Source organism: Prionailurus bengalensis, chromosome A3, assembly GCF_016509475.1.
Source record: "Prionailurus bengalensis isolate Pbe53 chromosome A3, Fcat_Pben_1.1_paternal_pri, whole genome shotgun sequence".
NCBI classification, from domain to species: Eukaryota; Metazoa; Chordata; class Mammalia; order Carnivora; family Felidae; genus Prionailurus; species Prionailurus bengalensis.
The window spans coordinates 51,859,791-51,878,364 of record NC_057354.1 but is presented as its reverse complement, the minus strand read 5'-3'; the positions used below and the strand labels follow the sequence as shown (position 1 = coordinate 51,878,364).

General features: G+C 35.7%; 2 protein-coding genes across 7 annotated transcripts in view; both read left to right on the top strand.

Annotated features, from left to right (window-relative positions):
• The window catches only part of RANBP2 (RAN binding protein 2), an 82,040-nt gene extending 74,507 nt beyond the window's left edge, over nt 1-7,533 (top strand). For all 3 annotated transcript variants that reach the window (XM_043604764.1, XM_043604763.1, XM_043604766.1), the window contains 5 exons: nt 535-636; nt 4,131-4,276; nt 4,965-5,238; nt 5,580-5,914; nt 6,306-7,533. In XM_043604764.1, coding sequence (XP_043460699.1) covers nt 535-636; nt 4,131-4,276; nt 4,965-5,238; nt 5,580-5,914; nt 6,306-6,611 — 1,163 coding nt within the window. In that variant the 3' untranslated portion in view covers nt 6,612-7,533. The remainder of the gene's footprint in view (nt 1-534; nt 637-4,130; nt 4,277-4,964; nt 5,239-5,579; nt 5,915-6,305) is intronic.
• Nucleotides 7,534-9,299: 1,766 nt separating this feature from the next.
• Nucleotides 9,300-18,574, top strand: part of CCDC138 (coiled-coil domain containing 138) — a 139,048-nt gene continuing 129,773 nt past the window's right edge. For 2 of the 4 annotated variants that reach the window (XM_043553175.1, XM_043604767.1), the window contains exons 1-4: nt 9,334-9,504; nt 10,901-10,958; nt 12,416-12,536; nt 14,477-14,604. In XM_043553175.1, coding sequence (XP_043409110.1) covers nt 9,412-9,504; nt 10,901-10,958; nt 12,416-12,536; nt 14,477-14,604 — 400 coding nt within the window. In that variant the 5' untranslated portion in view covers nt 9,334-9,411. Of the gene's footprint in view, nt 9,505-10,900; nt 10,959-12,415; nt 12,537-14,476; nt 14,605-18,574 lie in introns of all 4 variants that reach the window. The other 2 variants (XM_043604768.1, XM_043553176.1) reach the window with 2 other exon arrangements.

Genomic DNA, 18,574 nt, shown 5'->3' with positions numbered 1-18,574 from the left:
TCTAGCTTAGTATAGATCTACGTCTTGTTTTTTTAAAAAGATTTTTGTCATGCTTTTGGTGTAGCGTTCAATGAGAATAGTACCTGTAAACTTAATAATACTGAAATAGTTCAGAATTGGGTGTATTTTGTAACTTTTTTAAATTAAAAAAAAAATTTTTTTTTTTTAACATTTATTTTTGAGACAGGGAGAGACAACGTGAATGAGGGAGGGTCAGAGAGAGAGAGAGGGAGACACAGAATCTGAAACAGGCTCCAGGCTCTGAGCTGTCAGCACAGAGCCTGATGCTGGGCTCGAACTCACGGACCGTGAGATCATGATCTGAGTTGAAGTCAGATGCTTAACTGACTGAGCCACCGAGGTGCCCTGTAACTTTTTTTAGAGAAATAACCAGAAGACAAATGTTGCACACCCCACACCCAACCCTCTTAGGAGTATAGAATGTCTATCCCCATTCTCTCTGGGTTCTGGGAAAAGCTTTGATATTCAGTATATATTAAATGAAATATTAAATTATTCTTTTCCTTTTGCCAGTGGAAAGCAAAACAGTTTCATTTGGATTTGGAAGTACCACAGGGCTGTCATTTGCAGACTTGGCTTCCAGTAATTCTGGGGATTTTGCTTTTGGTTCTAAAGGTAAGATCAGGAGGAGAGATTTTAATGGTCATGTTATAGAATCAAGCACAACTGAAAGACCTAGTTCTTTGCCACAGTATTGTAACTAAGATGGACATTTCTTCCCTCTTCTACACCCTCCAGTTTGTTTAGTGTTTTAATAGGAAAGGCTCTATGTTTTACTATTACTTTAGACATTTATTAATATAACCGTTAAGAATTTTTTCTTAATCAGTATAAATTCTGTTGATAGTCTTCCCCATTCTGAAATGTAGATCCACTTTTCCAGTTTTGGAATTACCTTGATTTTGGTGCATTGTTCTTTTAAATATACTTTTAGGTTTGGTTTGTTTAATATTTTAAGATTTGTGCATCTGTATTTTTTAAGGAGGTGATTTTATAGTTTTCTATTTTTCCATTTTCCTTAATCAGATTTGAATATAAGGGTTGTGCTAATTTATTGTGATAAATTTATAATTGGTGGGGGTCTCCAATCTTTTTTCCATGTTTTTTCTATTTTTAGTCCATATTGGCATCATTTGCAGAAGATAATACATTTCTTGATTGTTTAGAGTTTATTGGCATATTATTTTCTCATTCTTATAATGTCTTTTACATATATGATTATAGCATCACCTAAATTGTTCTTAAACAAGATACTTGATTTGATTTGTAAATGAATTTTACTGAAGATATATACTTACGTGATTTATCTAGTTCAGAATAGCATTTTTTTTTTTTCCAAATACCTTTAGTTATGCAGAATAGCATTCTTTCCTCTCTCATGCTTACACTGGTTTACAGCATTCACCACTCAATGGAAACACATATAAAACTTTTGGAAATTACTGTCATGTTGTGTTGGAATTCATAACTTTACTGATGTCAAATTCTGTTATTTTTGTTTTAATGTATAGTAGCCTGAAGTCATAGGATAATAAGCAGTATAGTGGATACAATTATCCACAAAAAAAGTGTTAAATAAAAATTGATGTGTTAGGTTGCTTGTAATTCAGTGTACCTTTCAAAGTACTCTCGTCTGGACTATACAGTAAAGTGTAAAATAGGCAAGGCTCAAACCTCATGACATTTACTCCTCACCACCACTTGTCATTTTTTCAGTGAGATTATTCACCAAGCTCTTTGTTAAACTGCATTTCTTACTTTGTTTTGTTCTTAGATCTGACAAGAATTTATGCTGTCTTTTCAAAGAAGCAGCTTTTGGTTTTATCAGTTCTCCTTTTTTGTGTGTTTTTGATTTATTTTTAGATTTTTTTGTCACTTTAAGGTATTAGTTGTTTTTTTTTTAATTTTTTTAATGTTTGTTTATTTTTGAGAGAGAGAAACAGAGTGTGAGTAGGGGAGGGGCAGAGAGAGGGAGACAGAATCTGAAGCAGGCTCCAGTCTCTGAGCTGTCAGCACAGAGCCCGACACAGAGCTCGAACCCACAGATTGTGAGATCATGACCTGAGATGAAGTTGGAAGCTTAATCAACTGAGCCACCCAGGTGCCCCTAAGTTATGTTTTTTTAAGAGGTCATAAATTTCACCAGAATGTGGGCATCATTTTTTTTTTTTTACTTGTTTCTGGCATTGCATGGACCTTTCTCATCTTAAACTTTTTATTTAAATGTTTATTTTTGAGAGAGAGAGAGAGAGAGTGAGAGCACATGAGTGGGGGAAGGTCAGACATAGAGGGAGACACAGAATCCAAAGCAGGCTCCAGGCTCTGAGCTGTCAGCACAGAGCCCGCTGTGGGGCTCAAACCCAGAAAACCATGAGATCACCACCTGAGCCAGTGTCGGATGCTTAACTGACTGAGCCAACCCAGGTGCCCCTCTGATCTTAAACTTTTTGTTTTGGTTGTTTTCAAGCTCAGAGGAATCTTTTTTTCTCTTCTCTTGTAAATGTGGTGATTCCTTTTTTAAAAAAATCTGTTCATTTTGTGTTGTTGCCTTTTTTTTTTTTAATTCATTTTCTTCCAGAAGTTCTATTCACATAGGTCTATCAATCATTCTGTCTGTTGTGTAATATTTAATATGGAAACTAAAGGAATAATAAGTTCCTATTTAGAGATCCCCTGTCTTTGTCAGTGATCACTATTTTATCATATTTCCTTCAGATTTTGTAATGTTTTCATTAAGCCTGGAAACAGTGGAAGCCTCCTAGGTACTATTACCTAGAACTGTTATTGTGAAATTAATACTGATTATTGACATGCATATCTTCATACTATTTTCTGTAAAATTCTTCCTCCTGGTCCCTTCAGATCAGTGGTTTTCAACTTTTGACTTCATACTCGAATTTCCTGGGAGATCTTTTCTTTTATAAATGCCTGTTATATTGGGCTTTGGCATTGGTATTTTACAAAAGCTCCTGTGTGATTCTAATAATGTACCCAACACTAGGAACCATTGCTTTAGAGGAATTTTGAAATTTTCTCCCATACCTCTCAAGGGTTTTGGGGGTAATTAAACCTTTTTCTCTGCTTGGGAGTTCCTGAACCAGTTATTTTTGAGCCCCAAACCTATGTATCATCCTAGATCTTTGGTTATTATTCTGAGAAAGCCTCCACACAACCTGAGGTTGTGCTTTTCTAGTTTTCAGAGCATTCTTTTGCAATATTCAAGTTTTTTTTTCTCCCCATTAAGTTGGGCTTAGAGTTATTGTTATAGATATTTTGTGCTTTCTTCAAGGTGCTGAGTTACTTTTTAAACGATCTGTGATATTTTTGCTTTCTTAAACATTTCTAGTACTGGATATAGAGTTTTCTAACACGATTTTATCAGCAAGCAATGAAGTGTTAAGAGGTGTTTCTTTCCTCTAAGGTAGGGTAAGCCATCTCGGTTGAGATGGGGATGAAGTCATTTTCATCTTCTCCAAAGTGTGAGGGAGAGTAACGTTCTTTTTTTTCTCTGCATGGGAACCAGGGAGGTCGTCAGCCCCAACAGGCTAGTGCCTGTTAAGGATAGTTGGGAGTCCATGAGCTTCTCCCAGTGCTACCATCTATCACCTGGCCAAGAAATCTAAGCTGCAACTCTAGTTACTTCAGGGAGAAGTTGAGGTAGAGAAGTTTATAAACATGTGTTTATGCTGCTTTGGCTACTTTGGAAGTAGCAAATTTGGCCTCTGAGAGGATATTTTTAGATTCAAAAGTTACTTTTCTAATTTGATAAAATGTTCTATGAAATAACCTACCTTTGGAGCTGAGCTAAGTGTCCAAAATTCCAAGGTATGTACTTTTAAAACACTACTTCATTACTGAAAGTTCTTTTGTAGTTTATTATCAAATTTTCTGAAAGCTCTGATGATCTTATCTTTGTATCTCAAAGCACAAACAGTACTAAAGGTACAGTGTGCTCGCTCCCGGAGTTGAACTTGCTAGAATAATTTGCACCATGTTTACTAAAAGTATATGTCATATCATTAGAAATTATAGGGATTGATTAATGGGAGGGGGGTTAAAAGCTTATAAAATTAGATGCCACTATTTAAATATCCTAATTTATTCATCAGATAAAAATTTCCAGTGGGCAAATACTGGAGCAGCTGTGTTCGGAACACAGTCAACCAGTAAAGTTGGTGAAGATGAAGATGGTAGTGATGAAGAAGTAGTTCACAATGAAGATATCCATTTTGAACCAATAGTGTCATTACCAGAGGTAAATATTAAAGAATGGAACTCTTACTAACAATGTCCCATTTTAAGTTTAAAACTTGACACAGCCTAGCTTTGACTTACAGAACTAGCTTTGTTTACATTTCTTCAGAATATTTACAATTTCAAATGGAAGCTCTTTATTACGTATTATATATATATATATATATATATATATATATATATATGTAAATCCTACATGAAACTGTTGGAAAGAACTAAATTTTTTCATAGGTCTTTAGAATATCACATTTGTTTTCATAACAAAATTCAGGTGGTAAAAAAGTATCCAATCTCATACTTGGCAAAAATCCTTTCAATAAAAAGTAAACCACATTTTCTGGACAGGAATGTTGTTTTAGGCAAATTACTTGGTCAGTTTTCAACCACAATGGTTAATATTTCTTTTGAAGAATACTTTTTGAAACCTTTACTGTCCTATAAAAGAATGTATTACTTTCCAGAAGGAGGAAGAATACTACATAAGGGAAAAATGTTCAATGACAAATCAGGTCTTTACTGCTCCATCCAAATCAGATGTATTCGTAGCCCTTGGATATTACTATTTATCTTGATACTATAGTTCAAATTCTGTTAATGTCATTACAAAGACAATGTCATGAGGAATTTGGATGTTTGGAATTTGTCATGGAATATGTCAAAAGCAGGAGCTTATTTATCTACTGCCATAGGTAGAAGTAAAATCTGGAGAAGAAGATGAAGAAATTTTATTTAAAGAGAGAGCCAAACTTTATAGATGGGATCGAGATGTTAGTCAGTGGAAGGAGCGAGGTGTTGGAGATATAAAGATACTGTGGCATACAATGAAGAATTACTATCGGATCCTAATGAGAAGAGACCAGGTTTTTAAAGTGTGTGCAAACCATGTTATCACCAAAACAATGGAATTAAAACCCTTGAATGTTTCAAACAATGCTTTAGTTTGGACTGCCTCAGATTATGCTGGTGAGTACATTCAATGCTACTTCTCACTTTTTGAAATTTTTTTTTTTTAAGTTTATTTTGAGAGAGGGAAAGCACAAGCGGGTGGGGGGCAGAGAGAGAGGGAGAGAGAGAATCCCAAGCAGGTTCCCCACTGACAGTGTGGAGCCTGAAGTGTGGCTCGAACTCAACGAACCGTGAAATCATGACCTGAACTGAAACCAGGAGTCGGAAGTTTAACTGACTGGTCCACCCAGGTGCCCCCACTTTTTGAACTTTTTAAAAATACATAAAAAATACATAAGACAATTGTAACAGTGATTTTAACATTAAGCTCACTGTTTTGTTTTGTTGTTGTTGAACAGATGGAGAAGCCAAAGTGGAGCAGCTTGCAGTGAGATTTAAAACTAAAGAAATGGCTGAGTCTTTTAAGAAAAAATTTGAAGAATGTCAACAGAATTTATTGAAACTCCAGAAAGGACAAGTATCACTGACAGCAGAGTTATCGAAGGAGACAAATCCTGTGGTGTTTTTTGATGTTTGTGCAGATGATGAACCCCTTGGACGTATAACCATGGAGTTATTTTCAAACATTGTTCCTCATACTGCCGAGAACTTCAGAGCACTCTGCACTGGAGAGAAAGGCTTTGGCTTCAAAAACTCCATTTTTCACAGAGTAATTCCAGATTTTGTTTGCCAAGTAAGTATTTAATTATATGTCACAACTGAAGTCTAGAAAAGCGAACCACACTAACTTAGGAAATTTGAGTGTTTCTCAAGTTTTTTTAAGATTTCTTTAGCTTTTCTGTACATTAGTTGTTGTCACCACCCAATTTCCTGTCCCCACAAAAACTTTCAACCTGAAGTAGTTCAAATTTCTAATATCTTGAAACCTGCTGGAAATTGAGGATGGAAAAAAGACATTTTCATTTTTGTCTTTCAAAATTTTCTTATTTTTAAGAACTATGTTTCTTAGTTTTCAAACCACATTCTCAAAGAAGTTGGGTGTTTAGAATTTATCCTGTAGTGGTAGTTCTGTGTGTATTTTAATATTTTATTCAGGATTCCTATTAACTGAGATGTTTTTTCAGGGGGGAGATATCACCAAACATGATGGTACAGGAGGACGGTCCATCTATGGAGATAAATTTGAAGATGAAAATTTTGATGTCAAACATACTGGGCCTGGCTTACTATCAATGGCCAATCGAGGCCAGAACACCAATAATTCTCAATTTTATATAACACTGAAAAAAGCAGAACATTTGGACTTCAAGCATGTAGTATTTGGGTTTGTTAAGGATGGCATGGATACTGTGAAAAAGATCGAATCATTTGGCTCTCCTAAAGGGTCTGTTAGTCGAAGAATTAGTATCACAGAATGTGGACAGATATAAAATCATTGTTTTTCATAGTAAGTTTTACCTGTATAAACAGTTGAATTGAAGCTTAGCTGTTATGACAATATGGTAATTATGTTCAGCTTTTGAAAATGGACGTTTCCAATGTACAAATGTAAAATTGCAGCTTATAGCTGTTGTCACTTTTTAATGTGTTATAATTGACCTTGCATGGTGTGAAATAAAAGTTTAAACACTGGTGTAAATCAGGTGTACTTGTGTTTATGTACTCCTGACATATCTGTATTAAAATGGAATAATATTAATCTTGTTAAAAGCAATAGACCTTCTCAAACTATTGAAGGATTATGATATATGCAATTTAATTTTACCTTTTAAGATATTGGACTTCCTGCATGGATAAACTTACCATTCGAATAAGGGACCACAACTTGGATAATTTTTATTTTAGATTTGAAATATATTTGGTAATTTTAACTGTTGGTGTGCTCATTTATGTATTGAGGCTCACTTTTGAATGGGTAAAGCCACAGAGGGTAGAGACTTAACCAAAGTGCTCTTCTATAATCCTTGCACCTCCTGTATAGTTAAATTAACTTTTAAGTAGAGTACCTTCTTTTCTTAAAATGATATGTAGTTTCCTGTGCCCTTTCAAAGGTATTAAATTAATTTTTACATTTTAAACAAGTTAAGTATGTCCTTAGTTTTTATTTTATTTTATTTTTTTTTAACTTTCCTGTCATCTTTCTACTACCTCAAACTGCAGCTTGGTTCTGATAGAACTTGAATTTTTCCTTGCAGTTATTGTGATAAAGTATGACTATTTTAAAAAGGTCTATACCATGTTCTTTGGTTAAAGATTTGCTTTATACTAGATTGTTGCAGTACTTTTCTCTGGTGAATTTTGTAGCAAAAATAAAGTGACAATTGTTAACAGCCATGACATTTAAAAAATTTATTACTTGTGCATCTAGTTGTTTGTTCATTCTAGAGCCAAAGTGAGGAGGACAGTTAAAGTTCTGTAAACTCAGACTGCCATATAATCTCCAGAGCTCCCAAAGGAAGTGATTTCTGTTCAAGTTTGATACACACTGAACATTTATTTGGAATAAATGTTCCAAATTTATTCCATTGGAATAAATGTTATTTTGGGTAATGACAAAAGTTAGGCAAACTGCTTAAAAGGCGGTGGGGTGGGGGTTGGGGAAAGGTATTCTCATCAGCCTATTCAATATAGAACTACAAAGAATCTAGTTAGAGCACAAAATTTTGTGTATTCCAGTTACCAACAGTGACCTTCCTATACCCTCCTGTATTCTTCCCAGTGAAATAATTTCATTTTGTTTAGTGAAAGACAGTGGGAGTTTATTCCATTATTTGGGGATTTGGAAATAGGCTATCATAATACTCGTTCAACCACCAAAGGAGGAAGGGATGTCATGTGTGGTGTGTATGTGAGTAATGAGTGATGAAATACCATCACTAAATTCACTTGGCCACAAAGCCAGATAACGGAAATAAACCTACTCCAGTGTATCAGTTGAACTTAACCTGAACCTTAAAGACAACTATGGATGACATATATGCACATTTAATATTAAGAACTGGCTTCTTTGGAGACCTATGTAAGTAATATAAGTTGACATAAAGTGTGTTGTTTTTGAGCTGGAACCCTTTGACATTTTAGAATAAATTCCAAGTGAAGGCAAGTGTGCTGTAGAGATTATAGAAACCAGTTTTACACTATTTACTGTGCTATAATAAAGCATTAAAACAATGTATTAAGCTTTAAAAGCTAATAATACTTGGACCAAAAATTTGATTAAATGACATGTACACTGACTTCCAGAATTAGTATTCCAAAAATGCTTACAAGTGGCTTGGGACATTAATGAGAAAGGACTGATTTCTCCTTATTTAATTGCTAATGCAGTATAAATCCACACTGAGATGTACTCCCCCCCCCCCCAAACTGGTTCGATTTTATATTGTCTCATTAAAAATCTGCTTAAAATAGAATATAAAAATGTTCATTATTTGTACACTAATATTTGATGGCAGAGAGTATTGGTTTAAATAATTTTCAGATAATACTTTAGTAAGATGATCTTGTAAAACTTTGGCATTTGAAAAACTAAAGATAATCCAGAGAATCTAGGATTTGTTAGTCCAGACATGCTGTTGAACATCATCGAGAACCCAAGCAGGCTACCTACGCAAAGCCTGATTTGAGACTCAAACCACCAGATCATAACCTGAGCCAAAATCCAGAGTTGGATGCTTAACTGACTGAGCCATCCTGGCACCCTGAAAGCGGTATCTCCTTACCTGACGCCATGGTGGGGGTGGTGCCTGAGGCCAAGCCTGAGTTCCCTCTCTTGAGGGGCCACATCAGCTAAGGTGTAACTGCTGTGAACAACCCTGCTTTTTTTGGTGCCTTGGATACGAGGGAGGAAAACTTAACAAAATTGTAAGACAAGACAAAACACCATCAGTCAAAATAACAGTGGTGAAGGAATTAGTCATTAAAATATTCGGCAGGAAAAACATTTGTACCGCCAGGACGTTTTTAACATAGTACAGAGAGCCAGACCAAGGGGCCCTAACACGCGCACCTCTGTCGCTGTTGCCTGCGGCGGAGCGTGAGTCCCACCAAAGTGAAAGCGCCCCGGGCCGGGTCGAACTCCGAGCGCTTCGGCGTAGCTATTGACCCCCGAGAGGCGGAGCGTGCCGTGCGTCATGACGCAGTTCCGTTGCGCGAGCTCCGCCCCTGCGCGTCCGGCCGCGGTGGCTTTGAACGCTGTTCCCGGGGAAACAACGGCGGACTTGGTGCACCATGGAACCGAGGGTAGTGAAGCCGCCGGGGCAGGATTTGGTAGTAGAGCGTCTGAAAAGCCTCTACGGACTAGGGGGCAGGTACCTCGCCGAGGTGAGGCTTCGCCCTTTCCTCGGCCTTGTCCCTGGGCCCGCGGGCCGGTTTCTGCCGGTGTGAAGCGGCCTGCCGGGCAGCTGCGCCGGAGGCCTCAGGGCCGCTGTTCAGAAGGACCCTGGGGGAGGGAGCCACCCTCCGGAGCTCGAGCAGCTCCGCCGGAACCAGGGTTAGCGAAAGGTAGCTGCGGGGGCAGAAGTCATTTGTGGCCACAGATGCACCATATGTGGGAAAAACACATTTTATATAAAAAAATTCTTCACTGTAAATTCTTGAAGGTTTATGTTACTACAGGCATAGCATGACACTGTTGAAAGTGTATCTGAACTTTTATTTACAGTGACTTGAACGGAGTTCGAAAAGCGATTTTAATTTATTTAAAAACTTTCCTATTTTGAAAAAAAAATTCCAAATTTAAAGTTGCAGGAATATACAAGGAACTCTTGAGCATTTCGCATGGATTTGCCATTGGTTAACATTTCGCCACATTTGCGTTACTATTAATCTTCGTATTTTTGACTCCCTACACACATTTTTTTTCCTTTTAACTAAGGATCATTTGCCGGTGCTGTGACACTTTTACCCCCAAATATAAATACTTAAATGTATTTTCTAGGAATAAGAATATTCTCTTATATTTGCAGTAACAAATTGAGGAAGCTGACCATTTATACAATAATATGTAACATATAGTTCGTATTCAGATTTCACCAATTATCTCAATAATGTCCTTTATACATTTTTTTCCCTCTGGTGCAGATACAGTCTAAAGATGAGCATTGCATTTGGTTTGTTTTTTGTTTCTTTTGTTGTGTTTTTTTTTTTAATCTGGAACAGGTTCTTAAGCCCATGTCTTTTATAATGTTGATATTTTATTTTATTTTTTTAGTGAGAGAGACCGGGAGCTGGAGAGTGGGCAGAGGGAGAGTCTTAAGCAGGCTCCAAGCTCAGTGTGGAGCCCAACACCAGGCTTGATCCCTGGGATCATGACTTGAGTGGAAATCAAGAGTAGGTTGCTCAACCAACTGAGCCACCCAGGCATCCCTAATGTTGCTATGTTTGAAGAGTACAGGATAACTGTGTATTGGACTGTCCCTTAACTGGAATTTCTCTGATGGCTGTTCCTCGTGACTATCTGGTTATGCATTTTTGGCAGGAATACTACAGGGAGTGATGTGTGGGTTGCGCTTGTTCATTAGGAGACTTGCAATGTTGCTTTGTCCTGTTATTCCGGATATTAATTTTAACCAGTTGGTTAAGGTAGTGTCTACAAGATTTGTCCACTCTAACCTTTGTAATTAACCCTTGTACTTAGTACATAATTGTTGGGGAACTCTTTTTTGAGACTGTAGATTGATTCTTAATATACAAATTAAATATATCTTTTTTTTTTAAGTATGATTTTTCAAATTTTGATCAGGCTAAATGGAAGAGAAGATCTCTAACCTCCCCAGGTAAGCTGATAGAGTATTTTGTATACTTGGGGGTTTTAACAAATTTAATTTAAGAGAAAACATTAAAAAAAAATGTTTAGATTTAAGACTAAGTGCCAGATATCTTGTGATATTAAGCTTTCTTCAATAGGGTAACAAACTAATAGTAACCAAGATTTTGTGGGTAAATGTAAGATGTCTTTAAATCAAATTGAATTAATTTTTTTGGTGTTTCAATTACAATTTTTTTTTTTTTTTTTTTTTTTTTTTTTTTGCCTTTAGAAATTGGGTAAAGTATGTTGGGTAAAGAAAACTGCTTTCTTTTTAAGGCATAGACTTTCCAAGTTACTGAGATAATAATTGTTGCACTGGAAGAATTTATCAAATGTACTTGATAAAGATAATTATATTGTGGGATTGGGTGCATTGGAACATTATGTGGCAATCTAGAAGTCATGTATAACTAACCATTAGTCTTTTGATTTGTTGATACTTCTTTGGTGATGTTTTTACAAGTAAGTACAATCGTTGAATTTTGAGGTGATTGCAACAAAAACAGTATCTTTAAAAGTTTTGTCAGAGTAGATTAGAGAATTTCATTTTTTTCCAAGTTTATTTCATTTTGAAATTTGTAAACACTCTTGAAACATTTCTTCAGTGTGAAAAAAAGACCCAGTTATTACTGAGTCTAGTATCTAAAAAATATCTTAAAATTGTATTTTAGTTTGAAATTTAGCCTAAAATTTCCAACTTTCTAAAATGTAACAAAAAGTATAGCTCATTTAATTTCTGATGGGGTAAAAATGCATATTAGACAAAGGTGCATACATTTAAAAATATTTATAGGGATTCCTGGTTGGCTCAGTCAGTAGGGCATGTGACTCCCGATCTTGGGGTTGTAAGTCTGAGCCTCACATTGGCTGTGGAGATTACTTAAAAATAAAACCTTAAGGAAAAAAAAAATTCTAAATTTCTTATCAGAGAAGCTCTCTTTGCCTTTTAGTCTCTGAATTTGGATACAGGCTAACAGTCTGTTAAATGTTGAATGTTTAAAATATATAAAATTAAAAAATAAAATGTTTAATGTTTGAGACTGATGAAATATCATGATTAGGTAGGAAGAAGGCTGAATTCTGAATTTTAATCTTTCCACTTGCTGGTTCTGTTAATTAGATAACTTCACTAACTTCTCTGGTCCTTAGACTTACCACCATTAGAATAGGGTTAAAGGCACCAATTCTGCTTACTTCAGAGTAAGCTAGCTGTTGCTAGGATCAAATAAGGTAATAAATGAAAGCATTTTGTAATCAGTAAAGTGCCATATTAATACAAGGCTTGATGCCTGTTTTCTGAAGTTTGCGTTACAGAGATATACACATAAGAAATCATTAGATAATTTTGCCATCTTACCTTAGAAGCCTAGAATGAGATTAGTATCTGATCTTAGTAATCTCTGCTTTTTTCTCTTTTGTTAACAGATGATTTGGATATCTTCTCATTTGGTGATAAAGTTGGTTCATCATTAAGATGTTATTCCGATGAAAGAAAGCATTGCACAACACCACTTTGTAGTTCATTCAAACAGTTAAATGTGAATTGGTAAAGTACCCTGAATCCTTACTGTTGCTATCCCCTCAGTGTCTAAAAAACTGGGAGATTAAAGAGTGGTTTGTTTATGTCTTTGCCTTTTTTTTTTTTGTTTTGTTTTTTTTTGTTTTTGAGGAAGTAACAAGCAGTCTGGAGCTTGCTGACTGGTTATAGAGACTGATTTATTTTTACTGAGATCTTTGTTATAAAAGCATGAACCTAGCATTCATTACATTTGGTAGTATAATGGAAAGTTATTTACACAGTACAAAACGTGAAGTTATTTTTATGGTTATTCATCCAGGACCCAAATGAACACCATATTCCCTTTCTTTCTTTCTTTCCTTTTTTTTTTTAAAGGATGTAAGATAAAAATGAATGCAGGTTTGTTGGGCAGTGATGTTTAACACCACATTCATTGTCTACTAGGGTGGTAAGCTATATTTCAGGTAGTTGAGAGAAAGAGATGGAAGAAACCGGTCTGGTGAGTTGGTAACTACAAAATATGCATGATAGAGTGTTGGTCTGTGAGGGGTAAATAGTTTTGTAGAGGAGATTGTACTGTGTGAGTGAAATCAGTATAAAAACAGTGGAAGCTAAGATGAAATAAAGTTCTAAGTTAGGTGTTATTAAAAGCCAGAAATACATGGCAGAAGAAAGTGCTGTGGGTATCAACATTTTGAAATAATGTTAAACCATAAAGATGTATACATACACAAAATGAAATGTTGAGATAATTGTGGGGAGAGGAAGAGTTAACTATGCCTAAAATATACATATAATATTAATGTAATTGATATTTGAGAGCTTGAATATTTTATATAATTGCTTCTTTCTCTGCTTAAATGATTTAATCCATATAAAGCACTTAGAACGGTGTTTAGTACATAGAAAAGCACTCAAAGTGCTATTACTGTTGTTATTACTGTTTAATTTGGCATTCACAAAGTAGCATTGTTAATCTAGATTTAAGATTTGGACATGAGGTAGATTGAATATAGAGTAAGGAAAGTAAAAAACTGTTTTCAGATTATGAATTTCTGGAAATTATTTTCTTATATTTAACTGATAGTTTTGTCATTTTTTGTTTTTATAAATAATCTGGGTATAATTTCCAGTTATAATTTGAAGCCTTTGAACTATGAAAGTTTTTATAACATTAGACAGTTTTTTCACAATCCCTAGTTATTATCTAATCTGGAATTATAGTACTGTCCAGCACAAGTAGCCACAAGCCACATGAGGCTATTGAGTACTTGAAATGCTGTAAGTACAAAATACACACCGGATTTCAAAGATGGATAAAGAATGCAAAATATCTTAATAATTTCTATATTGATTATATGTTAAAATAATCTTTTAGATATACTGGGTTAAATATAATACATAGTTAAAATGTTATGTTTTTTTATGTTTTTAGTATGACTACTAGGGAATTTTAAATTATCTTATGTGATTGACTTATATTCCTTTGAACAGCACTGCTCTAGAAATTTCAACTTGAGATCATGTTTTTGGAGAAAACACCTGAGATTCTAGTTCTGCTTTACCTTACTAGTTATGTCACCTGTCCATTATTTAAATTCTTTAGGGTTTGGTTTCTTCCTGTTAGACATTACATTTTTTTAGCTAAAATTATAGCTGACGTTACCTGGTATAGTGACCTCACAGAAATATTAGGAATCAAAGGAAAGAGATTGGCAGTTGTAGAACATTCTATAGGTATATGTTATTTTAAATTGTGCCCATTTGAATATGTAGAAAGATGTTTGTAGTGAGTTTTTAGACCAATGGCTGTTATTTTTCATATTTTTATGTTTTCCACTTTAAAATGTTTACTTGTTACTTTTTTTTCAATTTTTGTGCTGTTAATATTTGGAAAGCACTTTTATCTTTTTTAAATACTGTAGAAAACTTCCAGAATGCTGTGATAGAATTTTTTATTTTTAAAGCCTAGATGATGAACTGGATTCTTTTCAAGATTTGAAGCAAAAAGAAGCAAAAGAAGACTTAACTGAAAATGATTATGGAGTTAGTACCTCCAAGATAACCAAGCAGTCTTTTAAAGACATAGAAAAAGGTAAAAGATATACTCATTTTAGAACAGTCATTTCTTTCATTCTTTTTTTTTTTTTTAATGTTTTATTTATTTTTGAGAGAGAGACAGAGAGAGAGAGGGAGAGAGCACGAGCCAGAGAGGGATAGAGAGAGAGGGAAACACAGAATTCGAAGCAGACTCCAGGCTCTGATCTGTCAGCTATCCACCTGTGAGATCATGCTCTGAGCCAAAGTTGGACACTCAACGAACTGAGCCATCCAGGTGCCCCTAGAACAGTCATTTAAAAAGTAGCTTTGTTAAGTAGAGCACATAAAGCTTATCCTGTAGTAATAACACTGGTTCTCTGTATATTTCTGTGATCTTGCATTTGTGTAAGCCATGAGGCAGTAATTGTGCTTATTGTTAAACTAAAGATGAGAAAGATAAACTTCATTATTTTCCAGTAGTATTCCCATAGTCTCAAAACTTACCAAAATAATTAACATACTGTGTAGTATTGATTTTAGGAGTAGAATTTAGTGATTCATCACTTATACACAACGCCCAGTGCCCATCTCAACAAGTGCCCTCCTTAGTACACATTATTTAGCACAACCCCTTGCCCACCTCCCCTCCAGCAACTCTTAGTTTCATCTGTGTATTTAAGAGTATCTTATGGTTTGCCACCTTTTCGTTTTTATCTTATTTTTCCTTCCCTTCCCCTATGCGCATCTGTTTTGTTTCTTAAATTCCACACATGAGTGAAATCATAACGATATTTATCTTTCTCTGACTGGTAATTCTCTTAGCATAATATACTCTAGTTTCATCCATATCGTTGCAAATGGCAAGGTTTCATTCTTTTAGATCACTGAGTAGTATTCCATTAGATAGATAGATAGTTATACTCTGTATATATAGATATAATCTTTATCCATTCATCAGTCGATGGACATTTGGGCTATTTCCATAATTTGACTCTTGTTGATAGTGCTGTTATAAACATTGAGATTCATGTGCTTCTTTGAATCAGCATTCCTGTATCCTTTGAACAAATACCTAGTAGTGCAATCGCTTGGTCATAGGGTAGTTCTGTTTTAATTTTTTTTTTTTTTCAGTGTATGAAGTTTATTGTCAAATTGGTTTCCATACAACACCCAGTGCTCATCTCAAAAGGTGCCTTCCTCAATACCCATCACCGACCCTCTCCTCCCTCCCACCCCCCATCAACCCTCAGTTTGTTCTCAGTTTTTAAGTGTCTCTTATGCTTTGGCTCTCCCACTCTAACCTCTTTTCTTTTTTTTTTCTTCCTTTCCCCCATGGGTTTCTGTTAAGTTTCTCAGGATCCACATAAGAGTGAAAACATATGGTATCTGTCTTTCTCTGTATGGCTCATGTTACTTAGCATAACACTCTCCAGTTCCATCCACATTGCTACAAAGGGCCATATTTCATTCTTTCTCATTGCCACGTAGTACTCCATTGTGTATATAAACCACAATTTCTTTATCCATTCATCAGTTGATGGACATTTAGGCTCTTTCCATAATTTGGCTATTGAGAGTGCTGCTATAAACGTTGGGGTACAAGCACCCCTATGCATCAGTACTCCTGTATCCCTTGGGTAAATTCCTAGCAGTGCTATTGCTGGGTCATAGGGTAGGTCTATTTTTAATTTTTTGAGGAACTTCACACTGTTTTCCAGAGTGGCTGTACCAATTTACATTCACACCAACAGTGCAAGAGGGTTCCCGTTTCTCCACATCCTCTCCAGCATCTATAGTCTCCTGATTTGTTCATTTTGGCCTCTCTGACTGGTGTGAGGTGATATCTGAGGGTGGTTTTGATTTGTATTTCCCTGATGAGGAACGACGTTGAGCATCTTTTCATGTGCCTGTTGGCCATCCGGATGTCTTCTTTAGAGAAATGTCTATTCATGTTTTCTGCCCATTTCTTCACTGGGTTCTTTGTTTTTCGGGTGTGGAGTTTTGTGAGCTCTTTATAGATTTTGGATACTAGCCCTTTGTCTGATATGTCATTTGCAAATATCTTTTCCCATTCCGTTGGTTGCCTTTTAGTTTTGTTGGTTGTTTCCTTTGCTGTGCAGAAGCTTTTTATCTTCATAAGGTCCCAGTAGTTCATTTTTGCTTTTAATTCCCATGCATTTGGAGATGTGTCAAGTAAGAGATTGCTACGGCTGAGGTCAGAGAGGTCTTTTGCTGCTTTCTCCTCTGGGTTTTGATGGTTTCCTGTCTCACATTCAGGTCCTTTATCCATTTTGAGTTTATTTTTGTGAATGGTGTGAGAAAGTGGTCTAGTTTCAACCTTCTGCATGTTGCTGTCCAGTTCTCCCAGCACCATTTGTTAAAGAGGCTGTCTTTTTTCCATTGGATGTTCTTTCCTTCTTTGTCAAAGATGAGTTGCCCATACGTTTGTGGGTCTAGTTCTGGGGTTTCTATTCTATTCCATTGGTCTGTGTGTCTGTTTTTGTGCCAATACCATGCTGTCTTGATGATGACAGCTTTGTAGTAGAGGCTAAAGTCTGGGATTGTGATGCCTCCTGCTTTGGTCTTCTTCTTCAAAATTACTTTGGCTATTCGGGGCCTTTTGTGGTTCCACATGAATTTTAGGATTGCTTGTTCTAGCTTCAAGAAGAATGCTGGTGCAATTTTGATTGGGATTGCATTGAATGTGTAGATGGCTTTGGGTAGTATTGACATTTTGACAGTATTTATTCTTCCAATCCATGAGCACGGAATGTTTTTCCATTTCTTTATATCTTCTTCAATTTCCTTCATAAGCTTTCTATAGTTTTCAGCATACAGATCTTTTACATCTTTGGTTAGATTTATCCCCAGGTATTTTATGCTTCTTGGTGTAATTGTGAATGGGATCAGTTTCTTTATTTGTCTTTCTGTTGCTTCATTATTAGTGTGTAAGAATGCAACTGATTTCTGTACATTAATTTTGTATCCTGCAACTTTGCTGAATTCATGTATCAGTTCTAGCAGACTTCTGGTGGATTTTTCATGTATAATATCATGTCATCTGCAAAAAGTGAAAGCTTGACTTCATCTTTGCCAATTTTGATGCCTTTGATTTCCTTTTGTTGTCTGATTGCTGATGCTAGCACTTCCAAAGCTATGTTAAACAACAGCGGTGAGAGTGGACATCCCTGTTGTGTTCCTGATCTCAGGGAAAAAGCTCTTAGTTTTTCCCCATTGAGGATGATGTTAGCTGTGGGCTTTTCATAAATGGCTTTTATGATGTTTAAGTATGTTTCTTCTATCCTGACTTTCTGAAGGGTTTTTATTAAGAAGGTTGCTGAATTTGTCAAATGCCTTTTCTGCATCAGTTGACAGGATCATATTGTTCTTTTATTAATGTGATGTATCACGTTGATTGATTTGCAAATGTTGAACCAGCCCTGCAGCCCAGGAATGAATCCCACTTGGTCATGGTGAATAATTCTTTTTATATGCTGTTGAATTTGCTTTGCTAGTATCTTATTGAGAATTTTTGCATCCATATTCATCAGGGATATTGACCTGTAGTTCTCTTTTTTTACTGGGTCTCTGTCTGGTTTAGGAATCAAAGTAATACTGGCTTCATAGAATGAGTCTGGAAGTTTTCCTTCCCCTTCTATTTTTTGGAATAGCTTGAGAAGGATAGGTATTATCTCTGCTTTAAACGTCTGGTAGAACTCCCCTGGGAAGCCATCTGGTCCTGGACTCTTGTTGGGAGGTTTTTGATGACTGATTCAATTTCTTCGCTGGTTATGGGTCTGTTCAAGCTTTCTCTTTCCTCCTGATTGAGTTTTGGAAGTGTGTGGGTGTTTAGGAATTTGTCCATTTCTTCCAGGTTGTCCAATTTGTTGGCATATAATTTTTCATAGTATTCCCTGATAATTGTTTGTATCTCTGAGGGATTGGTTGTAATAATTCCATTTTCATTCATGATTTTATCTATTTGGGCCATCTCCCTTTTCTTTTTGAGAAGCCTGGCTAGAGGT